The sequence below is a fragment of the Aythya marila genome (assembly GCF_965140915.1).
Source record: "Aythya marila genome assembly, chromosome: 1".
NCBI classification, from domain to species: Eukaryota; Metazoa; Chordata; class Aves; order Anseriformes; family Anatidae; genus Aythya; species Aythya marila.
Window position 1 is genome coordinate 133,927,329 of NC_139042.1, and position 21,946 is coordinate 133,949,274.

At 40.0% G+C, this 21,946-nt stretch overlaps 1 protein-coding gene across 2 annotated transcripts in view; it reads right to left on the reverse strand.

Moving 5' to 3' along the window:
* Positions 1-12,374: 12,374 nt before the first annotated feature.
* SHISAL1 (shisa like 1) overlaps positions 12,375-21,946 on the reverse strand; it is a gene marked incomplete at its 3' end in the record, with an annotated part of 79,617 nt that continues 70,045 nt past the window's right edge. The window contains exons 5-6 of one of the 2 annotated variants that reach the window (XR_014316855.1): positions 16,783-16,836; positions 12,375-16,306 (exon numbers count right to left, since the gene is read on the reverse strand). Coding sequence is in view for 1 of the 2 variants with exons in the window: in XM_082752744.1 (XP_082608870.1) it covers position 16,306 (1 nt within the window). The remainder of the gene's footprint in view (positions 16,307-16,782; positions 16,837-21,946) is intronic. The other variant, XM_082752744.1, reaches the window with a different exon arrangement.

Below are 21,946 nucleotides of genomic sequence, written 5' to 3' on the forward strand. Positions count from 1 at the left end.
AGGCAAATAGAGTTTCTTTGCAGATCTGCCTGCATGTAAGCCTGCTGGAACCTAATTGTGTTACAGTGGAAGAAGAACAAAACAAACAGACCACAACAGGGTGCATGTAAGTCTCTTTTAATGCTGAGAGGGGACAAATACATTCCTTTTGTGTAAGCAGTTTAGAAGCTGTAGCTGATCTGTAATGTGTTTTTTATTGTTATTCTGGGGCAATAGTAATTTATGTGTCTTTAGCCTGATGCCTTATTTTTCCTTTAAAATGTAATATAATCCTTTAAAAGCTTTGATGCAGCTATATAATTGAGGAAAGAAGGTAATAAAGGGGAAAAAATGAAGAAAAATTAGTAAAGGTGAAATCAAGTCGATAGGAAAGCGAAGGAGATGACTATTTCTTAATTCTGTCAGCAACGTAGTATGGAAAGTCAGAGATGGCCACAGCTCCTTGGCAATGGAAACCTATACCTGTGGGCACCTTTGCACCCCTCCCAAGTCTGAAAAACCCTCAGGAGCTGGGGTATTGCTTCCACCCCAAGTGATGTAGGTGCCACTGGCAAACCCTAAGAGGACATGGGTGAATTCTCTTCATTGTCTTTTCTCAGCTGACAACTGATAGGATGTGAGGAAACAGTCTCAAGTTGTGCCAGGAGAGGTTTAGATTGGACATTAGGAAGAATTTCTTCATGGAGAAGGTGGTTCAGCTTTAGAACAGGCAACTCAGGGGAGTGGTGGAGTCTCCATCCCTGGAGGTATTCAAGAGATGTGGATGTGGCACTAAAGAACATGGTTTAGAGATGGGAATTGGTAGGTCAGGTTGATGGTTGGGCTTGGTGATCTTGAAGGTCTTTTCCAACTTAGATGATTCAATGATTCTGTGAACTGAGGTGGAGGACAGCTTCCACTGCTGCTGCTGCAGCTGGGCTGCTGGCCAAACTTGTGCACTACTGAAGGCAACAAACGTGGTGGTGGCCAGGCCACCACTCAGGCGTTTCTGAGTGCCACAAGCTTCTCAACAGCTTGCTTGTTTGGCAGCATCTTATTTTCATGATATGAGACTTCTGCTGTGCAAGTGAGCACCACACCAGCCTCTGAGGCAAATGTTGCAGAAGGTTCTCTGTGTTGCTGGAAAATAGCCCGACAAAATAGATGCTGTCAATAAAAATAAAGCAGAAGGAAAGCCTGCTAAATAGAGCTGCCCCTGAAGAAAAGGAAAACGTTTCATGCAGCATACATTGTATTTGCTAGGTTTTATTTTGGTAATTTTGACCTGCTTGAGGTAGGGTTACTGAAGCTCCAGTCATGTGCTTGCTGCTGCCATGCTGGGGAGGGCTGTGGACACCACGCTTTGAAAATGCAGCACCTGAATTTTTCAATGATACCTCAACTTTGGCAGAGTGCATGCTCTGACTTTTTAGAGGAGTTGTCTATTCAATTTTACATGCAAAGAAAAATAGTTGAGGCATTATATAGTTTGAACTCAGGAGACCTCAACTATTATTTTTTTAAATCTTATTTGTTATTTGAAGAGAAGGAGGCTGCTCCGTATGGAGCAGAAAACTTGCCAAGATGAAATTGGTAGGAGATGTTGAGAGTAAGCCAGTTGCAGGGGGGATGCTGAAGTGGAAACTCCTCTGCTTTGGGGCAGCCTCAGCTCTCTGGAAATAGGATGAGGACAGCATCAGCCTGTGATACTTTCTGAGGATGAATGTTACAGTAGTTCAGAGGAAAGAGCAGAAGTGCCTCCACAGACTTGGGAATGTTTTCTCAAGGGAAGTTAAGAAGAGAAGTAATCCTCCTTTGCTCAGTGGTCTACTGACACAAGCCAGACATCAGTGTTGTTGAGAAGACAGCAAATGATTTAGTGCATATTAAACCTGCCATATTAAACCAGCTGTATGCCTATGTGGCTGAATTACTGCTTTACCTGAAGGATGAAGCAGGGACTATTAATGAGCAGACAGGGAGGAGGTAAAGTTGGTATGGTACCAGGGATCCAGGAACAGCACTAATAGCCAAGCCTATTTTCAACCCCCTCATATCATGTCATTCCTAGTTTTGGCTTTGCTGACTTCTTATTTTGTCCAAGACATTCCCATTTTAAGTTCTTGCACTCTGTGTGATTTTTTTTTATTGGACCTTTTTTGTTACATTCTAAAACAGGTTTGTTAAGATAGACTGCAGTTAGCAGTCTATTTGCCAATGAGGTGCTTGGATACTGCAGTGCTCTGGCACATCTGGGAATGTATTTACCTCTTTATACAGCTTTTTGAATAGTTCCTTAGAAAAGGCTAGTTTGAATGTGGTTGGATTTGTGCTCTCATAGTTATCCTACAGGGAAATTTGATCAGGCCCAAAGTCCAGCAAACAAATTCATGTTTTAAGGTTTCTCTGATTATTGTTTTTACAGATGTTAGGGGAATTAATTCCATAACTTCTGTGAAATTTGAATTTCCCATTCCTTGTCAGCACTTCAGCCTCTTCAGAGGTTTTTCATCCTCCCGAGCAATTTTCCTAGTAAGCTGATGTTGGAAAATCTTTCCCTCATTATTTTAAAGAAAAATGAATTAATAAACAAAAGCATCATATGCTATAACATTGAAGGCTAATCTTTTTACAACTCCACAAAAGCAAGGAAATGGAAAATGGCACTCCATATTGGTTCATGTGCTAGTTGCTAACAGAGGGAACTCCCAACCTGAGAGTATGAATTTCTTCAGCTTGAGTTAAGATTCCCTTTACCTCTGACAGATGTTTATTTTCCATGGATCAGGGCAGAGAAGGACCTGAGAAGCTAAGGGTATATCTGTGCTAGTAGCTCTGATCAGAGAACAGATCATTTGATCCTGAAAAAAGCATTGAAATTTTGAGGGAGCTCCCCCTCCTCACTAAAAATCAAGCATTTCCAGAGACTGTGCAAATGACAATGACTGATATGTGACAATGCATTTTATTTCCATTTTAGACTTTAGAAGAAAATGTGATATGATACATACAGCTTGAAACTGAAACTGTATGGTTTATTTAAATTCATGTTGGAATATTTTTTTCTGAAACATTTGTATCAGAATAGGGTTCAGCTTCATTTTCATGAGATTATTTCTCTATACTTTCTTCCAATTTTGGTAGAATCAAAGTGGCATTTCCCACTGAAAAGCTGTCAGTAAAGAAACCATCATGTTTCTGGCCACTTCCTGTGTGTACCCCTTCCTGTGGACCTCCTGGGAGTTGTGGAAGAGGTGCTCTTTACTTGGTGGACTCAGCCTTGTCCTCAGGCAGCATTCCTTCATAGCCTTCCTTGAACCATGCGCAAACCTTCTCTGTTCTTGGTGCTCCTCTGGGCAACTAGCCTCACCTCTGTATGTTTTCCATAAAGATGGAATCAGGTTCCTTGTAATCTCAAAATGTGAAATACCTTTTCTCACGGGGCATTTGTGAATGTTGTGACTACTGCCAATGAAAAAGTTGTTGTTGGTGGTTAATCAAATGTGGAAGGACAGTAACTCTACTATTAAAAGTATATTTCTTTTTCATGAAGAAGAGGGATACTTGTAGTTACCATTGCCTAGCTATGTATTATGAAAATAATTTGCACAGAAAAAAAATATCTATATAATGAATACATAAATAAAAGGTTATAAGTAAAAAGAAAAAAAAAAGTGTAATTAACTTATAAGTGAAAGGTTATAAGTAAAAAAAAAAATAAGTTAAATACACTTAAATTATGTTTGACAGTGCATCAAGGAATCCAGGAAGGCTTAGAAAGACAGCTTAAAAACTGGCATGTTGAGGCCAGATCAAAGTATGTTTTTGGTGCCATCTTGATGTTTTTTATGCCCTTTGTTCTGGTTAAGGATGTTCTTCCTTAACTTTTCAGCTTGGATATATGCATTTTAAGCAATGGTACAAATTAGCAAAGTTTTTTTTTTTTTTTTTTCCTCTCATCTCATCTTATTTTCCTTTGGCAAAAAAATTCAATTCACTTTATTTTTCTCAAATGAAAGGCAATGCCATGGGAATTGTGTCAGGATTGAAATTGTGCTTTTCTGCTAATATGTTTTTGCCACTAGTTTTTTGCTCAGTGTGTTTTAATTTTTGGATAAAAAGGAAAAGTCCAGAGAGAGCTGGATATACATTAAACTTAGATAAAAGCTTGTCAGCAGATTAACCCTGGAAGGCAGAAAGGATGTGAACACAGCTGGACTGAATGATTGTTTTTTATTTCAAAGGAATATCCATAAAGCTCTTTATTTTGGGGTCTCACAGTATTACAAAATTATCTCTCATTGCCTTTCTTCAGACTTCCCTTTAGAAGTGTCCCAAGACTGACATACTATATACATTTATTTCTCTTGAGCTGTCGAAATACTTTCCCAGAATTCTTCCAACCCCTCTTCCACACTATCAGTGCTAGCTACAATTTCTTAGGGATTTTTATCTGTTTATGGTAAATTTTCTGTTAATCCATGAGCTGTAAGACTAAAATCCATATCACCAAGCATATGCATAGCTTGGTGCTTGTGTCACACTACTGTGTTAGTAATCTAGTTTCCTAAAAAGTGCATCTTTAAGTGTTTATGCCTGAAGGGCAGCCAGAATCCTCCCTGGGGTACGAGCTTTAGTTACTAACCATCTACCACCAAAAAAGAGTCAGAAGTAAGATGTCAGAATTTAATCTTGGAGGCAGAAACTGAAAATAGAGAAGAATAGTGTGAGGGAGTAAAACAACAACAACAACAACAACAACAACATTTTAATCTTTGAACAAAATCGTTTGCTCTGCAGGTGTCATGATATGCATGTGCAGATGTACTATCCCACCCAGGCACTTGAGAAGAGAAGGGTCTGATTCCTCTGCCACACAGCATCTACCCAATACCCTGCCTCCACCAGGCTGGGGAAGATCTTGGTTTCATGTTGGCTTTACGCTGGTGAATTGGACCAGAAACCAAACCCAGATTCACTCAACCTCATGCTACCTTTTTGGTTGGTTCGTTGGTTGGTTGAATTTGGCAAGTACAAGCTCTTGTTTGTACTGTGCTTATGGACAGATGATCCCTCTTTCTGTGCACAGTTCTCCTCCTGCAAGGTGGGGGCACAGCAATGCTTCCTTTGGCCCTTTCATATCACCAGCTCTCTAGTATCGAAGCTCACAGTGTGCCGAGTGCTAACTGTGGTGGGACAGGTGATGAATTGTTGTAGAGAAATCCATGAACATGCAACCTTGCAGAGACTGCCATGTTGCTTTGATCCTGAATTTTTCTACCTCCCCTTTACACAAAAGTGGCTTCTGTTGGCTTTCAAAACAACAACAACAAAAAGAAGCTCATCACAAAGAAACAATTCAGTTTGTCTGGAAAGGGCAGTTTCAAGTGTCAGCTAATGACGCCGGACTCTATCTGCTGCTTTGAAGGCAAAGAGCAGATTGAATCCTGAGAATCCTGAGAAAATATTGCAGGGTGGATTTGGAGATGGTAATTTAGATGGTATTAAGGAGTATTCTGAGGCAAACATCCAGTGGTGACTTTTGACAAATTGTTTATTAACCTGCATTTTTTTTTTTCTAATTTTCATGTGGGTAAAACAAACAAATAAAAAACAACAATAAAGAAACCACAGGATAATTCAAACCTCTAAAATTTTCAGTGCCCATATGGCATGAAATTTCCTGTAAGGGTTTTGATGAGAAAATATTGCAATTACATTTTATCTGATTATTTAATGTCATTTTGGTAGGGGTTTACCACTGTTGCTGGCTGAGGATGCATGTGCTTGAGCTCTCTGCTTTCTAACAGAGCTGCAGCCCCTTCAGTTCAGAGGGGAAGAAAAGTTCATTTGTTTCTGACAATTGAATCACTCTTTGCTATTCTCGGGCTGAAAAATTATGAGAAAGACTGATGGCAGCAGCACTGTGGGCATCCCCGCAGCATTCTCCCATTGCCACGGCTCCTGCCTTCTAGGCAGAGCACACCAGGCACCTCAGCTGGCTGTGTCAGTGCCTGGGGCTGGAGGCACAGGGACTGCAAAGTCCTTACTGAATGGCCTGACAAAGAAAGAAGCCTTCCCTCTTGTTCATTTATCAACATTATAAGGGATAACTCAAGCTCTGTGGGGAGGGGGACCTTAGTACGCTTCTATAATAGTGTAAGCTCATAATGAAATTTTGGCTTTGGTTTCACAGTAGGCATTTATCTCCTTTGTGCATTTAAATTTGGGTGAAAAAAATGGAGAAAAACCTCAGACAATCTATTTTATTATTTCCTGGGGTTTATTAATGACCAGAAAACAAGCAATACTTTCTATAGAAGGTGGTTATTATTGTTTTGTTCTTGCTTATGGTATAAATTTGTGTAAGGTGTCCCAATCTTCTGAATATGTTTGCACTAAATCAGTAGTTCTATTGTGTTTATTAAAATGAAGCTCTTCTTTATTGTCTATTGTTGAAGAATTAATTACCACCCTTTTACTAAGTTCCTTCCCTTTTCAGCAAGGGAGCATTCAAGCAGTAGACAAGACACTGAGGGTACTTAAACTACAATGGTTTTCATAGAACTCTGACTTGAATTGTCCATTTTGTTGTGCACACAACTTGACCAATAAATTTTCTGCATCATGGTGTTAGAAGAAAACCCTTATATTTACATTCAGTAAGACCCTTCTAGGATGACCTGAGAGGAAGACAGTGCAATATTTTCAGATATTTTCTCTGTTTCCTCCCTCTGATACAGCTGATGGCAAGAAGTAGCGTAACCTTTTTCTTTTTACTCTCGTCTGTGAAAGTCCCATGAACTGCAGCACCATGCTGACCTGTTGTGTCTGGTTGACACCAATGTGGTACACCCAAGCTGTCTGCATTATTGTCACACCCTGCCTTGGCTTTTTGGGACCAGACAGCACATAGAAACCCATGTGTGGTTCTGCTAAAGCCAATGGTTTGGGGTAAACCAGGGTATGTTTTTTTTGGCTGAGAAACCTGGCTACTTCCCTGAAATGGCAAACCTTGCAGCTGCTTTGGCAAAAGCCTCTTGTTTTTGCAGAAGTCCCACCAATGCCATCCATGTATTCCTGTGACTTCTGACATTTAGCAATTCAGGAGGTATTTCTGGTATGCAGGCTGGAACAACAGGGCAGAGGGGGTGGCTCACACTTAGAGCTGGCACAGAGGAGGGGAGTCCAAGCCTTGCACACCCAGGCCAAGCAGGCTGAAACTCTTTGTCCTCTACTGGCTTGGGTCAGATCACTCTTAATGCTTTCATATGCATCCTTGGTATGTGCTGACACATATCAAGTGAGTGGCTATGCCTTTTGATCTGAGGCATCCTCTGAATGTTTGACTTTGCAGTGGGAAAAGGAGCATGGCTGAGGTATGCCACTGTTACTTAGATACGTGTAAATAGCCATGCTAACAGGAGGCACTTGGGTTCCCTCTAGCTTAAAGGGTATCAGTTCACAGTGAGTAGATGTGCAGTTTGGCCTTCCTTCGGACTCCACTATTTTTACTCTGCTCTTCTCCAAAGTTTATTTGCCAGTTGCCAGCTCACTGAGATTTGTCTCCTCGATTCATCCGTGCTGAGCCTGGGCAGTAACAAACCCACAACTTTGGTATAAATGGGGTAGCATTTGGGTAGTAGAGCCTGGTTTTAAACTGCAGACGCAAGACATGCACTTAAAAGTGTTTTCAGTTTGAACAACTGCTTGCTTCCTTTGTATATGCACGTTTCTGTCCTAAAGAGTAAACAAGGGAATTGCATTGCTGCCAGCTGATACAGTAAGGTCCACAAGCCATGGTGGGGTGAGTGGGGGCTGGAAAAACCAACCTGCAACAAGGCAGGGTCCTGGCCAAGGCAACTGTAGTGTTTCAGGAGTAGGGCCTTTGGGGAGAGGACAGCACTAGGGGACCCTGGATCAAACCACAACATGCAGTGCAGAAATACAGCTGCAAGAGCTCATCACAGTTCTGTCAGTCTCTTTTGGGAAATGCTTGGTCCAGAAGCATGCTAGACCTGTAGCACTGGTCCTGTGCTGCAGGCTCATGCAGGAGGTCTCTGCGTCCAATGACTGCAGATGTGGGCTTGCAAAGAATGCAGAGGAAAGCAGTCTTTTAGCACCAGCTGGAGAGAGATGTTGAGTGCAGACCATGATCCAGCCAATGTATCCTTCATTTAAATGTTAGGGAGGAGAAATGAAGTAGAAAATTAATTTGCCCAGTTTGTCCATTCCTACTGAGAAGGAATGTGTGTGCTTAATGATGATGGAAGATTTAATGCATACTTCATCTGTGGGGCTAGAGAGAAGAAGAGGTGATAAGAAAAGGAGATTTCTTAATACTGGTTATTCTGCCCTGCAATACTATGACCTGATTTCCTGTTGTTTAAGCACTGGGAAATAGGAGGAGGAGTTAAGAGGAAGTTGCAGTGTTCAAGTAGCCCAAGTATTCCTATTTTATTTCATCCCTGAATCAGTTCCACTTCTGAGTGTCTGTGGTACCTGTTCCCTCACTGTGAGGCTGAAACTCTTTGGGAAAAGGAACAGGACTGCAAACAAGTCCATGGTAGGTGATGTCCTGGCTGGAAAGGGTTCACCTGCAGCTGAGGAGGGAAAATGTTTTAGCAGACAGGGTGGTTGGTTCTTGCAGCTATGTGTGTAGTTGCTCAGCACTAGGAGGCATGGCTCTGCCTCGTGGAGGGTGAAGAGGATGGCAGCATAATCAGGTGGGTTTTCACCCCTGCCCCCAAAAAAATAAAAAAATAAGAAAATAAAAGCACTTACTGCTACAGTTAGAGCAGGAGCTCATTGTATACAGGCAGTGCTGGAAAAAAGATGTGGAATAGAGGAATAATGACTGCACAGCATGAACAACCAGAGTCACCTACCGTGTAGCTTGGCTGCAGCCTGGGGACTCAATAAAAACTTGACTGTGGGCCTACATGGAGCTTTTTATTCATCTGTTGTTTGTACAAGTAGTGTTACAAAATATGAAGTCTGTAAGACTGACAGTGTTGCATGCTTCCTTCTCCTAGGGCTTGGGACTTTTTAGTTACTCTGTTTAAATTTTTCCTTTTATTTATTTATTTATTTATTTATTTATTTTTATTAGCTAGAGATAAGTTGCTTTTAGAACCATCCATGTGGTTAGCAAACACAGAAAAGGGAAAGGATGTGAAACGTCTTGGAGCTCCTATATCAGCATAATAATAGCAGATATAGTGCAGGGATGCTGTGTGTCTTTGCCAGATAAATTCCCAATTGACTTTTTCTGGTGAGGTTCATTCAGGGAAGAGGAGGTCTACTACGTGGTTACAGTGATGAAGGAGCTTGTATAGCAAGTCCTAGCTATCACATATTCACCACAGGTGGTACTTCCTGCCAGGCTGCCACCTACCCAAGCAGCACTCTGCAGCATAGAATTTCCTAACAAAATTGGTAATGCTAGAGGAAACTGAGTTCACAGTGTTATCAGTGACATAATATATCTAATTTCTAGGCCAGCAAATACTGGAGAAAGAAGCTAGTAGATCCTCTTTTTTATTTTTTATTTATTTATTTTTTTCATCTCCAGCAGATGTCAAATGAAACATAGCTTTTTAGTTGCAAAGATAAAGAAGCAGAGAGATGGTCAAGGGGTATTATGTTCATATCCCTAGCTTAATAAATAAATAAATAGGAAAAAAAAGTTGCTTGCACAATAGTAGAGGCAAGTATGCAGGCACACGCCTCACATTAAAGTGTGTTGTTTTAGTTTTTGTGATGAGCATAAGTCACTGGGGAGATGTGAACTGCATTCCTGCTGGAAAGCTTGGAGACCATGTGCTTCAGAAAAGATTTATTCCTAAGAGTGGTGTCCTGCAAAGTGGGGATGCAAAAGGGAAGTGCAGGCATCTCTAATGGGAGGCTTTGTCTGTAGCAGAGCAAGTCACTTTATATTTTTGTTGGAAACGTACATAAAAAGAAAGGTGCAAAGACTAGCTGATGAAAATATATTGAAGAGAGCCACAAGAGTTTCCCTCTCTTTAGGTGACCTTTCAGTTCTTCATAAAATCATTTTGATTTCTCATTAACCTCACAACTAAAAACCAGTGATGGGATTGCACTTAAGGATGGATTGATAAACAGAAAATTTAGAAAAGCTTGAGCCTCTGTACAATCCAGCAAAGAACGGTCAGAATTCTGATTCAGAAATTCAAGGTATTATATGTTTACACATGAATGCCCACACATGCCTAAAATATTAATGTCTCCCCCACAATCTCCCTTTTATGCACAGATTGTATTAAATATTGAGAACATCTTGAGTGAGATGGACAGGGGTTTGTGTTCTTGGAAGTAAATATCAACACTGAGATAGGCTTTTTCTCCTTGTCCTTCAGTATGTGTGAATGACAAGCAGCTCAACACCATCTTTGCTTTCCAGTAGGAGTGATCTCTTAATTTAAAGGAACTGAAGCTCCTTTTTGTTTATGTGTCAGTGATAATGGCTTGGTAATGTCAGTCTCTGTCACTATCAACATCCTAACACCTTTTGTGGAATTTTCAGAGATACTTAATTTGCTTGCTTGGTATTTAAAAGCTGTTCCTGCTGAGCATAATGTGTTGAGTATAATGCTTACTCAATCACCAGAAATGTGCTGTAAAAAATGTTGAAATTTGGTAAGCATACCGTAACATACTCAATGCATCAATTTATTTTTTTCTTCTCATTTGTCTGGCATTGTAAATGTATTTATTTTCAGAATTGTAAATACAGTTTGAGAACGGAAGTGGGTTATCATTGTTTGTAGTTATTTTTAAAATTGTCTTTTGTCCTCTCTTTCTGCAATATGTCTCCACAACTCTTAGCACAGTGGGAGGTAATGGTAGTCTCTTACTGTTGCAAGTAAACTAAGAATTATCAAAGTGTTGCTTTAAAGAAAATTATCTTTCTCCATTTCTGAGCTGACGTGTGTAGTTACAGAAGCTGCAGGAATGATCTGCATTGCATGAAGTAACTGGCATTACAACGGATTTCTCACATACTTTAATTTTGCTTTAAAATTCCTCTACTTTTTTGATCATTTAGGTATATTCCTGCAACTCAGTCTCTAGTCTGGGGCTAGTTACCTGATACTATAGCCATTATTTTTAATTTGAAAAGGTACATTTTGTGTTTATAAATTCTTGTGTTTCACTGAGACATGAATAATGCTGGATGAGTCAACAAGGCTAGACAGAGGACGGCAGCTTAGGAAAACCTACACTTGGGAACTGTAGGACAGAGAAGAGAAAGAACAGCTTCTGCCTAGGGAACCAGAGGCAAGAAGCCCCCCGTGACTCTCCCTCCTGTCCATGTGTTGTGCTAGGACCTAGGCTCACTGTGTATGTTACCGCAGATACCAGTGAAATTTTCTTGAGGATTGGGTGAATGAAGGAGAAACTTTAAGTGTAAACAAGGCTACCAACATAAAACAGCTGTTGCGTTTCTTTTTGTGTTTGTGGAATCCAGGTGTCAAAAATGTCTCATTTTACTAGTTCAAAAGCTGAAATTTCAGCTAGGCATGTGGAAGATTTTTTGGAATATTGTGAGTGATGCTTCTTAAGTGGTCTGTTACAAAGGGACTTGAGAGCACAGTGTGTTTAGTAGGTCTAAGCCTTTCTGGAAAAACTCTGTTCCCTTCAGCCCATCAGAGGAAGAAAAATGTACATGTAAGTCCTGCCTTTGTGAGCTGTTGATCCTACCTTTTTACAAAGCAAGCTGAACTGTATTTGACCCTACCTCATCTGGGCAGGTGGAGCTGCCATCACATGCATGTGTGACACTGCATCATGTATGGAAAGCAAAATGTTGTATTCTTTCTTTCTCCTTAGTTGCACATTTGGTCTTTTCAGCTTATCCTGAGAAGTGTAAAGGTGATGTTTATTTCTAGCAGTCTCCTCTCCTCTCCTCTCCTCTCCTCTCCTCTCCTCTCCTCTCCTCTCCTCTCCTCTCCTCTCCTCTCCTCTCCTCTCCTCTCCTCTCCTCTCCTCTCCTCTCCTCTCCTCTCCTCTCCTCTCCTCTCCTCTCCTCTCCTCTCCTCTCCTCTCCTCTCCTCTCCTCTCCTCTCCTCTCCTCTCCTCTCCTCTCCTCTCCTCTCCTCTCCTCTCCTCTCCTCTCCTCTCCTCTCCTCTCCTCTCCTCTCCTCTTTCTGGTTCTTCAGGTCCAAACATCATTCTTTGCACTGAATATGCTTTCTTTCTTTCCACCTGTATAAACTATAGAGTATTGGTATCTAGGGATTTCCCTGCAGATGGAAAAGGAAGACAAAAAGTCTGAAGCTACTGAAAGAAGTTGGAAACTAGGATCTATAAAGCTATTCCAGAAGGTCTTGAAACATTAAAGCAAGTTTTATTACAGAGATTAGTTTATGTTACACTCATTTATTAAAACCTAAGGACATCTTTATAAAAACTACTGTATATAAAGACAAGAGCAGTGCAATAGCAGTGTAAAACACATTTTTGGTTTACTTGGCAATCACTTTAGAAAGACAACATGATTCATAATATGAAGTTATAGTATGCTGCAAAAAATAGGACAGGATTAGATCAAAAACTAGATTAGCAAATCACTGGACACTGGCACGTATTAATTTAAAACATTGAGTATTATGTAAACAGTATTATTGTCAATGCATCAATAAAGAGTGAGTAATCACTGTAACCCTAGAATTTCTAGTTAGCTTAATTAGCCTAAAATTTGATTGCAGACTATTAAAATAGACTATTGTACTGCATATCCTAGCTTCTTAGTTATTTACTATTTATGTAAAAAAGGACTAGAAGAAATGCCTCTTTTACAAGAGGATTTTCAAGGGTGAGAAAAGATGTTTCTTCCCGGCAAGTTGGTAGAGGTTTTTTTTTTTTTTTTTTTTTTTTTTTTTTCCCTAATTTTCATACATCATCACTGGTAGTAAAATAGAACTGAGTTTAAAAATCGCTTTGATGTATTACTTCAACGCTTCTGCAAGTGGACAGTCCTCATATAGAAATTACAGCCATAATAAAACTATTAAAAACAGTTATCTAAAATAGCTGCTACAATACGCTGATGTATACATTTAGAGGCCAGGTTGTTTTCACTTTGTGTTCTTGTAAGATCGATAACCAGGCACAACAGATGGTTAATTACAACACCAAGTCCTGCACAAGCTTTATAACTTATGAACTTATAACTTTTAGAACTTATGTTCTATGTTATACACAGCAATTATTAAGAAGTTGGACACTCAGTTCTTAGTAAAATATGGACGAGAAAATGAGTTGGAAAGGGAAGGAGGCTTCTGGAGCACAAATGTCATTAATAGCCACTGAAATAGTTGCTATTGGTGAATGGGATGAACAATGAAATTATGTGCTTTCATTAATGTTAATTTTATATCCCTTATTTTTCCAACTATATCAGGACGGGCATAGAGAAATATATCTATTTTAGTCCAAGTCTTTTATTTTAGAGAGAGATTGCATTTGAACCAGGCTCTTTCTGCAGAAATAATATAGTGATTAATTGCAGTTATCTGGTTCGCAATAAGTACTTTTGATCAGGTGAATGCATAAGGATATCAGAGCACTGCTATATGGGTAGTTGGGATGTTCAGCCAGCACTCTTCTGCAATGTCTAATCAATAAGAGAGAAGGGTGGATAGTAATGGTGGTAGGGAAGTACATGTGGTGCAGTGTTTCCGTTTAGTTTGAGGCCTGGCAAGCATTAGCCTTATTCAAGATCTTATATTCTGCCAAATTAGGTAGGATATCAGATGATTATAACAACACAATTGATGAACGTCATCAGCTACGATGTGGATTTATCCATAAGTTAATTGGTAGGCAAAATCAGAATTTCAGCCAGAGAGTATCCACCTTATATTAGCTGGCTCTCTTTAGAAAATCAAAGGAAAACAAACAAACAAACAAAAAACACATCGATTACAAAGTATACATGTACTAGAAGTAAAGCATAAAACTGCTCATTAATAACGCACAGTTCCCAAAGGGAAAAAAAACCCTTACAAAATACAGTAAGTAACACAAACCAGTATGTAATACAAATCCCTTCATGAACATAAGCTTTTTACAAAGCTCTCTGTGGTAGTTATCACCTCACAATGAAAGTAGGTGCTGAAGGTAAAAGGAGCAAAGCTCCAACTGATTACTGGAGATATGTATTTTGGTGGCTGTCTACAAGGGTTACGGATCTTGGAGCCAAAGTGGGAGTGGGGAGAAGACATGATGTCTGTAGAGGCATTGATGGCACAGTTCCCAGCTACTTGGTTTCCTTTGCTTTTCTTGCAAGTTGGCACCACTTTACATCCTCATTGGAATAGGTCTCCCAGCACCAGGAGCTCCAACCTTTTTCCTGCTGAAGTGCTAATCTCCGAAGAGAGAGCAGCCAGGACTGTCTGCCACTATCTGCAAGCTCCTTACAGTGCTTGTTTGCTGGAGGTCCTTTTTGTGACCACTCGAAGTGCTTTAAATGCTTCTGCAATGCTCTAATTAAATGTTCATGTTAGAAAACTAAAGTCTCTTATGTTTAGAGTGAAACAAAGTTTAAAAAAATACTGTCTGCTTTTTATTTGAAATGCTGCATTTCTTTCAATGTCAAACAAGCCATTTGCACTACGACAGCTCTGCAAGCAGGGTTGCTTTCAGAGGAGCATGCACAGGAGCTTCTGTGAAGAGCAAGAGTGGGCCAGGCGTATGCTTACCTAGAACAGGTTGGAGCCTAATGCCTGGAGGGTGACACACTTATCTGTAGCATTTGAATTCTTGCTAATTAGCTGTTATCTGCCCTTACACAGTGATACTCTGCTTTTACTTATTTATTGGGTTTTCTTTGGAGGCTGGATACTCCTATGCCCTCCAGTCTTGGCTCCCCCAACATTTTTTATTCCTGGGTAGGTTTGGTCATGTACCATTATACACTCCAATAACTTTAAATTAGCTCATATCACACTCAGTAGTCTATTCCTGTTGAGTTCAATGGAAGGCTAACATGCACTCAAATCAAAGAGGTACAAAAACCCACCCCAACTTGATTGTTCACTAACAAGGTGTTTTTTAATACTCATTGGCAAGGCATTCCTCATGCTGGTTGTACAATAAAATATAACATTATTATAAAATTACTGATTTGTGCCATGCCTCAAAATATGAGGCACGAAAAATTAATGTGGCATTAGCATGGCACTGTGCTACAACTTCTAGATGAACTACTCTGTTTAGTTGTCATTGCCAGGTTCTCCATTTCTCTTTCTCTCTCTTAATAAATGATTAAATTTCGCAGGGTCTGCCCATATAATTGATACTGTATGATTTTAAAATGAACCTGTCCTGTGGAAAGTTAAGTCAAGCTATCGCAACTTAGTGACCAAGTACTCCACATACTTCCATAGTAGCATCATTGCCCTTTTGGCTTACAAATGAATCCTTAGATTTGTGAGGGATAAATTCTGACGCCAGTCAGTGGATGAGGGAATTGGATTATTGCCTTGTAAAGCAGAGGGACAATGGTATTATTGCTTTTGTAATACACAGTTTGTTGCTTTTCTTCTATTTTTCTTTCAGCTTCAAGGAGTACGGGGGAGGAATGGGGTATCTCTTTTGCTTCTTAATGAAAGCTCCCCTCTTCAGGAAAGCATGTCAAGCTGAAGCTGAGCTGTGCTCAGGTATTTTATGTCTTATCAGAATCATTGCCAATGATCCTAAAATGTGTACTAAGGCTGAACTATTGCTACCCTGCAGTTTGATTGGGTGTGAAGGTTTTACTCATCTTGAAGTTCATGACAACATGGGTAGCAGTGACGGGGATTGCCAGCATCTACCCCATTGTGACAAAATATTCACCAGAGAACTTTGCAAAAAGTCACATTCAGTATTCTGACACTTAGATTAGGCTCAAATGGCAATAGATGGATGGGGAGGCAAAGAAAAGTTATCTACCAAAGGTTTGTCTTATGATCTTTTTCCACCTTTGTGTGGATTTGCCAGAGCAACTTAATTTTCTTCCTACTGAGCATTTTCTAAAACATGATGATTCCTTTGAAAGACAACATTATCAGTCAAAAATTAAAATATTGCTTACTGACTACTTTCTTCTGGAAACTCTTTCTTATCATTTGCCTATAGAAGTTGTCTGAAAGGTGTTTCTTTTCAGGTGACTTGATCAATCTCCATGCTGTAGTTTTTCTCTCTCTGTTGCTTATCAACCATTTTAAAGTCTTTGTCATTTGACTGGTTTTCTTGAAAGCTGCTCCGTGGAGTCTGATCTTACCTCTCCCATCTTGAGGCACATCAATGTATTTTTCTGGAAGACATAAAACACACATGTTCCTGTAATGTTTCATAAGCATTCAACATCAAAGCATTTTCTCTAAAGATAAATGTGTTGTTTTCTCAGATGTGGATTTGATCTGTGAAGAAAACAGGTGAGAAAGAAAGAAGAGGTGTTGGGAGGCCTTTACCTTCCTTCATTAGCTTTATTTAGCCTAGTGTGAGCTTATGTGCTATGGAGGTTGCATCCCCCTTCTTTGTTTTTTGTTTTGTTTTGTTTTTACAGTCAGAGTGGGAGGTTAACCCTGTTTCTCCTTATTCATTATAAATTGGTCCTGGTCCTGGACATCAACCACATATGAGGTGTGCAAGTTGCATGTGCTCATCTGAGCAGGGCTCAGGTGTAGGCTACTGAGCACCCTTGGCCCACAGAGATGTGGATAACAATCAAGCCTACAGATATGGCTGGAATCTGAGACAGAGATAAAAATCAGATTTTATTCCAAATACCTTTTTCTGTGCGTATACCAGCATACTGTTCCATGTTGCTGAGCTGTCTGCTACCTGTGAGATAAAATGATCAAATATTTGCCTGAAAAGGTAAAAGAGGAAATACAAACAACTGCTAAACTCTTCATTCCTACTGCATGAAGTCTATTTTGAAAGTGCAGAGTGCAGAGGGCTTCCTTCTGCAACCAGAAATTTACTTTGAAGCAAATTTTATTTGCTTATACAGTCTCACTGGGCTGGTTTTCCTGAGTAAAGTGTATTCTCATGGCCATATGGTAAAGCCTTTATCAAATGTCATGGAGTGTTCCTGTTGTACTGGTTACTAAGGTGTGCATTGGACCAAACACAGACTGCTTACTCTAACCCTGATTCCTTTCACGTGATGAGAAAATGCATTTCTGTTTGCATGTATGTAAATGAGTAATTATATTCATGTGCTTTCCTCATAGAAGTGGTTTGTTTGTTTGTTTATTTATTTATTTATTTATTTATTTATTTATTGCAACTCGCCTGGAACATAACAAATGTGTTAAATCTGCCCATCTTCACCTTGTGCAGAGAGGGCGTGTGTACCTGGCTATGTTGATCCTTTTGTTTTTGAGGTAGACCATTATTATTAATCATAATAATAAATTAAAGTGATCCATCTGTTTCCTGGAGTAGGAAAGCATAGCGGTATAAACACAAGCTGCTGGAGGCACAATTTGGTATCCTAGTAGCAGCGACATTTAATTAACTTTAATTAACTTTTCCAAACAGTGTTCTTTATATGTTGGGTATTCCCAAGTCTGTGCACTACATTATACATATTGCATTTCTCTAATGTATAAAATATAAAGAAACACCTGGTTCAAACACCAGGATATCTGTGGGAATCAGCATGTCTGAGGTTATCTAGCGTTTCCCATCAAACCTGTTGAGTACATGAGGCTCGATCTCTAACCTTTGCCTCAGTGTCACACCACTGAAATGGCAGGGGTGGGCTTGCTGGGATGTGCAAGTCCACCGGGCAACTGCCTCTGATGCAGCTGAAGTATGCTGCCTTTGTCCAGGTTCAGGTCTTCCTTGCAGTCCTGCTTGTCAGGAAGAACTGCTGCAGAAATACGCAGTCCTCCCTCTAGATAATGCTGAGGATCTAAACCTTTATCCAACACTCAAAGCAAACTTATGTCAAGGTTTTATTGATAATTGCTTTCTAATAATTAAATATCCTAGTCAGCCTTGTTTGCCTCAAAAATACGGCAAAATTACTTTGGATTTTGTTCTTTCACTGTCCTTTTTTGACCTTGGTAGAAATGGGCACTGAAGAAACATGCAGATGTGCCTCTTGTAAGGTCTGCAGACAGAAGAAGTTTAACAGAAGTTTGTTTGTATCTAGAAGAGAACCTCCTGATACCTTGCTATACGTAATTAAATAACAACAACAAAACCAAACAAAACAAAACCAAACCAAACAAACAAAAACAAAAAAACCTTGAGAGAGGGGAAACAGAAGAGCAATAGCACGTCATGGCTTGGAGACACACATGTTCTTTGCAGCACCTTCAGTTGTTTCTTTTCACTCTTCTGTAGAGTGCTGTATGTGCTCTAGCTCAGATGAAGTGTTTTACAAATCTGCAGTCTACTTAACTTAAATTCATTTCTCTTTCCTTCCTCCCCTCCCCTCCCCTCCCCTCCCCTCCCCTCCCCTCCCCTCCCCTCCCCTCCCCTCCCCTCCCCTCCGTACCATTTCCTCTTTGTTTCCCCTTTCCCTTTCCCTTTCCCTTTCCCTTTCCCTTTCCCTTTCCCTTTACCTTTACCTTTTTCCTTTCTCAAAGTATTCACCCTCTATTCTCTCAGCTCTTGTCTAAGGCTGGTGCCAAATCAGTTGCTTCGGGCTGAAACCAAACCTTGGCAGCACAGGTGCCAGGTAAAAGCTGCCAAGCAGTGCTCACTAAATGGATGACAAGCTGTTGAATAAAAAAATGACCCAACAGAGCCTGCTTTCTGCAGGTGTTCTCCTTCCTCTCAGCATGATCCACTTCTTATAGTGAGGAGTAAGCATGGATGGTGAACAACAGATTGACTGATGATGGATCAGTAAAACTGGGAGATTCTGCTTTAGATTGATTGCTCTGCAACAGTGGATCATTGAAAATACTTGCATTTCCTAAGAAAAAGAAATGCTGATTTCCACATGTGGTCAGCCAGAGTACAGAAACTTTTGTCACTTTTGGTCACTTCTGGACTTTTATATATCAAGAGAGTGCTCTTTTACATATCAAGATGGAGATGGCTCAGCTTGCTCCTACTCAATGGCAAGGGTTACCACCAATGTGGCACCTCAGACTGCATCGATTTTCATTGTCTGGCGAGGAAGTAGCTAACTAAAGATTGCCTCTTTTATCACATCAATGACTGCTAGGTGCCTTAGTTCCACTGAAAAAAAAATGACATCCATTAATAACAAAAGAATGATTCAGAGCCTCTGCAGACATTTTTTTTTTTTTTTTTCAGGAACTTTAATCATTTTCTGACAAATGAAGTAAACTGTTGCCACACTCACAGTTCCAGGGAATCTTGCTAAGTTAATGTTCACATAAAAGCGCTATCAATCACCAAAGCCCCTTCAGACCTGAGATAACAAAGTAAGTGGTCTCTGAAAATGTCCAGATACTCTCTCTGGTATAAAATTGTATTACGCTGATCTAACAGACCAACCCTAATCTATGACTGCTGAGAGTCTGCAATGCCTTCAACTCTGTTCATACTGGGAGTGGAAGAAAGGCTTTTGCTCTCTCTTGTCACAGGAAGAGCCTAGCTACCAGCCTAACAGGCAGCTTTCTGCAGCAAGTAGCCCATGGCAGACACACTGATTACTATAGGCAATAGGAAAAGTCCTCCTTTCTCATACATGGAAGGACAAGGGAGGACAATGCACAATGCACTAGATTTAAAAAAAAAAAAAAAAAGCCTCACAAGTTCATGAGTTTGAAAGGAAAGGATGCGAGAAATGAATTGCAGGACAAGTACCAAATGAAAAGCCATTCAGTTGTCTAAATATATTGCAACCAGAAAGAAATAGAACATAATCTAATACCTCTGCCTCTGTGGAGGCAGACAAAGATCAGGGAAATAATTTGCATAGCTTGGCATCTGTACAGTGCAATAGTAGTATTATATATAGCATTTAAGATTGTATCTAAAATGTATGCTGAAAGACTGCTCAGGTTACTAAAGCGTAAAAACTATGAAATACAGGAATGTACGCTGCCTGTATGATCTTAATTTGTCCATCTAGTTTGTGTGAAAGAAAGCAGAAAGTTTTAGTCTTTAGATCTTTTCTTTTCTTTTTTCTTTTCTTTTCTTTTCTTTTCTTTTCTTTTCTTTTCTTTTCTTTTCTTTTCTTTTCTTTTCTTTTCTTTTCTTTTCTTTTCTTTTCTTTTCTTTTCTTTTCTTTTCTTTTCTTTTCTTTTCTTTTCTTTTCTTTTCTCTCTTCTCTCTTCTCTTCTCTTCTCTTCTCTTCTCTTCTCTTCTCTTCTCTTCTCTTCTCTTCTCTTCTCTTCTCTTCTCTTCTCTTCTCTTCTCTTCTCTTCTCTTCTCTTCTCTTCTCTTCTCTTCTCTTCTCTTCTCTTCTCTTCTCTTTTCTCTGAGAAATCTTTTCTTTCATTGGGAGAACATCAGAATAGCTGAATGATTCAGGTTTTTCCAATGTAAGGGAAACACTTCAGACACAACTAAAATTTGCTTCAGTTTGGCTCAGTAACTTGAAGAGGTTGCAAATCTTGTTCTTTTGAATTGATTATGAACATTTCAACACTAAGCAGTGGCATGGGATGTTGCTATCTTGCCAAAAAGAAGCAGCAGCATGGCCCCTAGGCTGAGTGATCGTTCTCCTCTGGTGCCACACAATTTCCCCTCTGTTCTAGTGAAATGGGTCATGACACATGCAGGAGGTCAGATGAAAGGACTGCCTTAACTGGTGGCAAATCAGTTTTGTTGCAATCGTCATGTAAAATTACCATCGTCACTGGTAGCCATTGCTAATGTTTCTAATATATTCATTGGCTCGGGGAAGATAGATGTCTGGTGCTTAAGAGTTTAAACAAAAAACAGGCTCTGGAAATTTTCAATCTGATAAGCAGACTCTGAATTTTCAACTCATTTAATTTCCACTTTAGCTGACAATTCTGCAAAGGTGGAGAGAAATGTCTAAATGTGTTTGAAAGCAAATACCTCAGGAAGGTGTTAGGGATTAAACTGAATGAATGTGTAGTGCATGTCAGATTGATCAGATTTAAGCTTATTCCTTAGCTGCAGACCTAAGAAAAGGAGGCAGAAATATCAGGGTATGTGAAGAACAAACCCAGGAGTTTCTGTTCTGATAGGTGTGTTCTTGGCAGGTGGGGGGGACACATAAATGGGGCCAACTGAGAGACCCCTTTTCTAGGTAGTCAGAAATGCCTGAGACATTTCTATCAGTTGTTAACACCAAGGGTCTTATGCCCAGGACAGGCATGGGACTAATGGATATATTGAATTTTGCTCATATTCTGCAGGAGTATTTTGGGGGGGTGGTCCTATTTGTGGGCAGCTACCAAATGTATTAAGCTGGTGGCCTATTGGTTACTCAATGCATGTGTGAATGGCAACTAGAAATATTATTACATGCTCTGAATTAAGCACCAATGGAGAAATGTGATCTCCAGCTTGTGTGCCACAGTTCTGAGGCATAGCATCAAAGTGGTCAGGAAATCACAATAGCTCATGAATCATGATCATATGATAGAGGCTTTCTGCTCATAATGTTTCTTTGCTGGTGGGGGAAAAAATAAATCCTTTCGATTGTTTGTGCAGCTGTGTGTATTTATTTACTCATGCTGCAGTGCCCTAACATCAATACAGTGCAGTACTTGATAATGAACAAGTCAGACAGAGGGCATGAATGGGACTAACTCAAGAGTGCAGGTGGAATAGGCCGTACCTACATGTATCACTCACTGGAAATGGGGCTGCATGTCACCTCTGACAATCTCGTCTCCTCCCTTCTACCAGGTAAGCAGGTAGGTGGGGAAATAGGCCTGTGCTTACTTCAATCATGGGGCATGATGCTGGGCTTATTTCTCAGCCCTGAATTGTCCAGTGTCTGACGCAGGAGATGGTAAAAAGAGTCCATGCGGAGAGC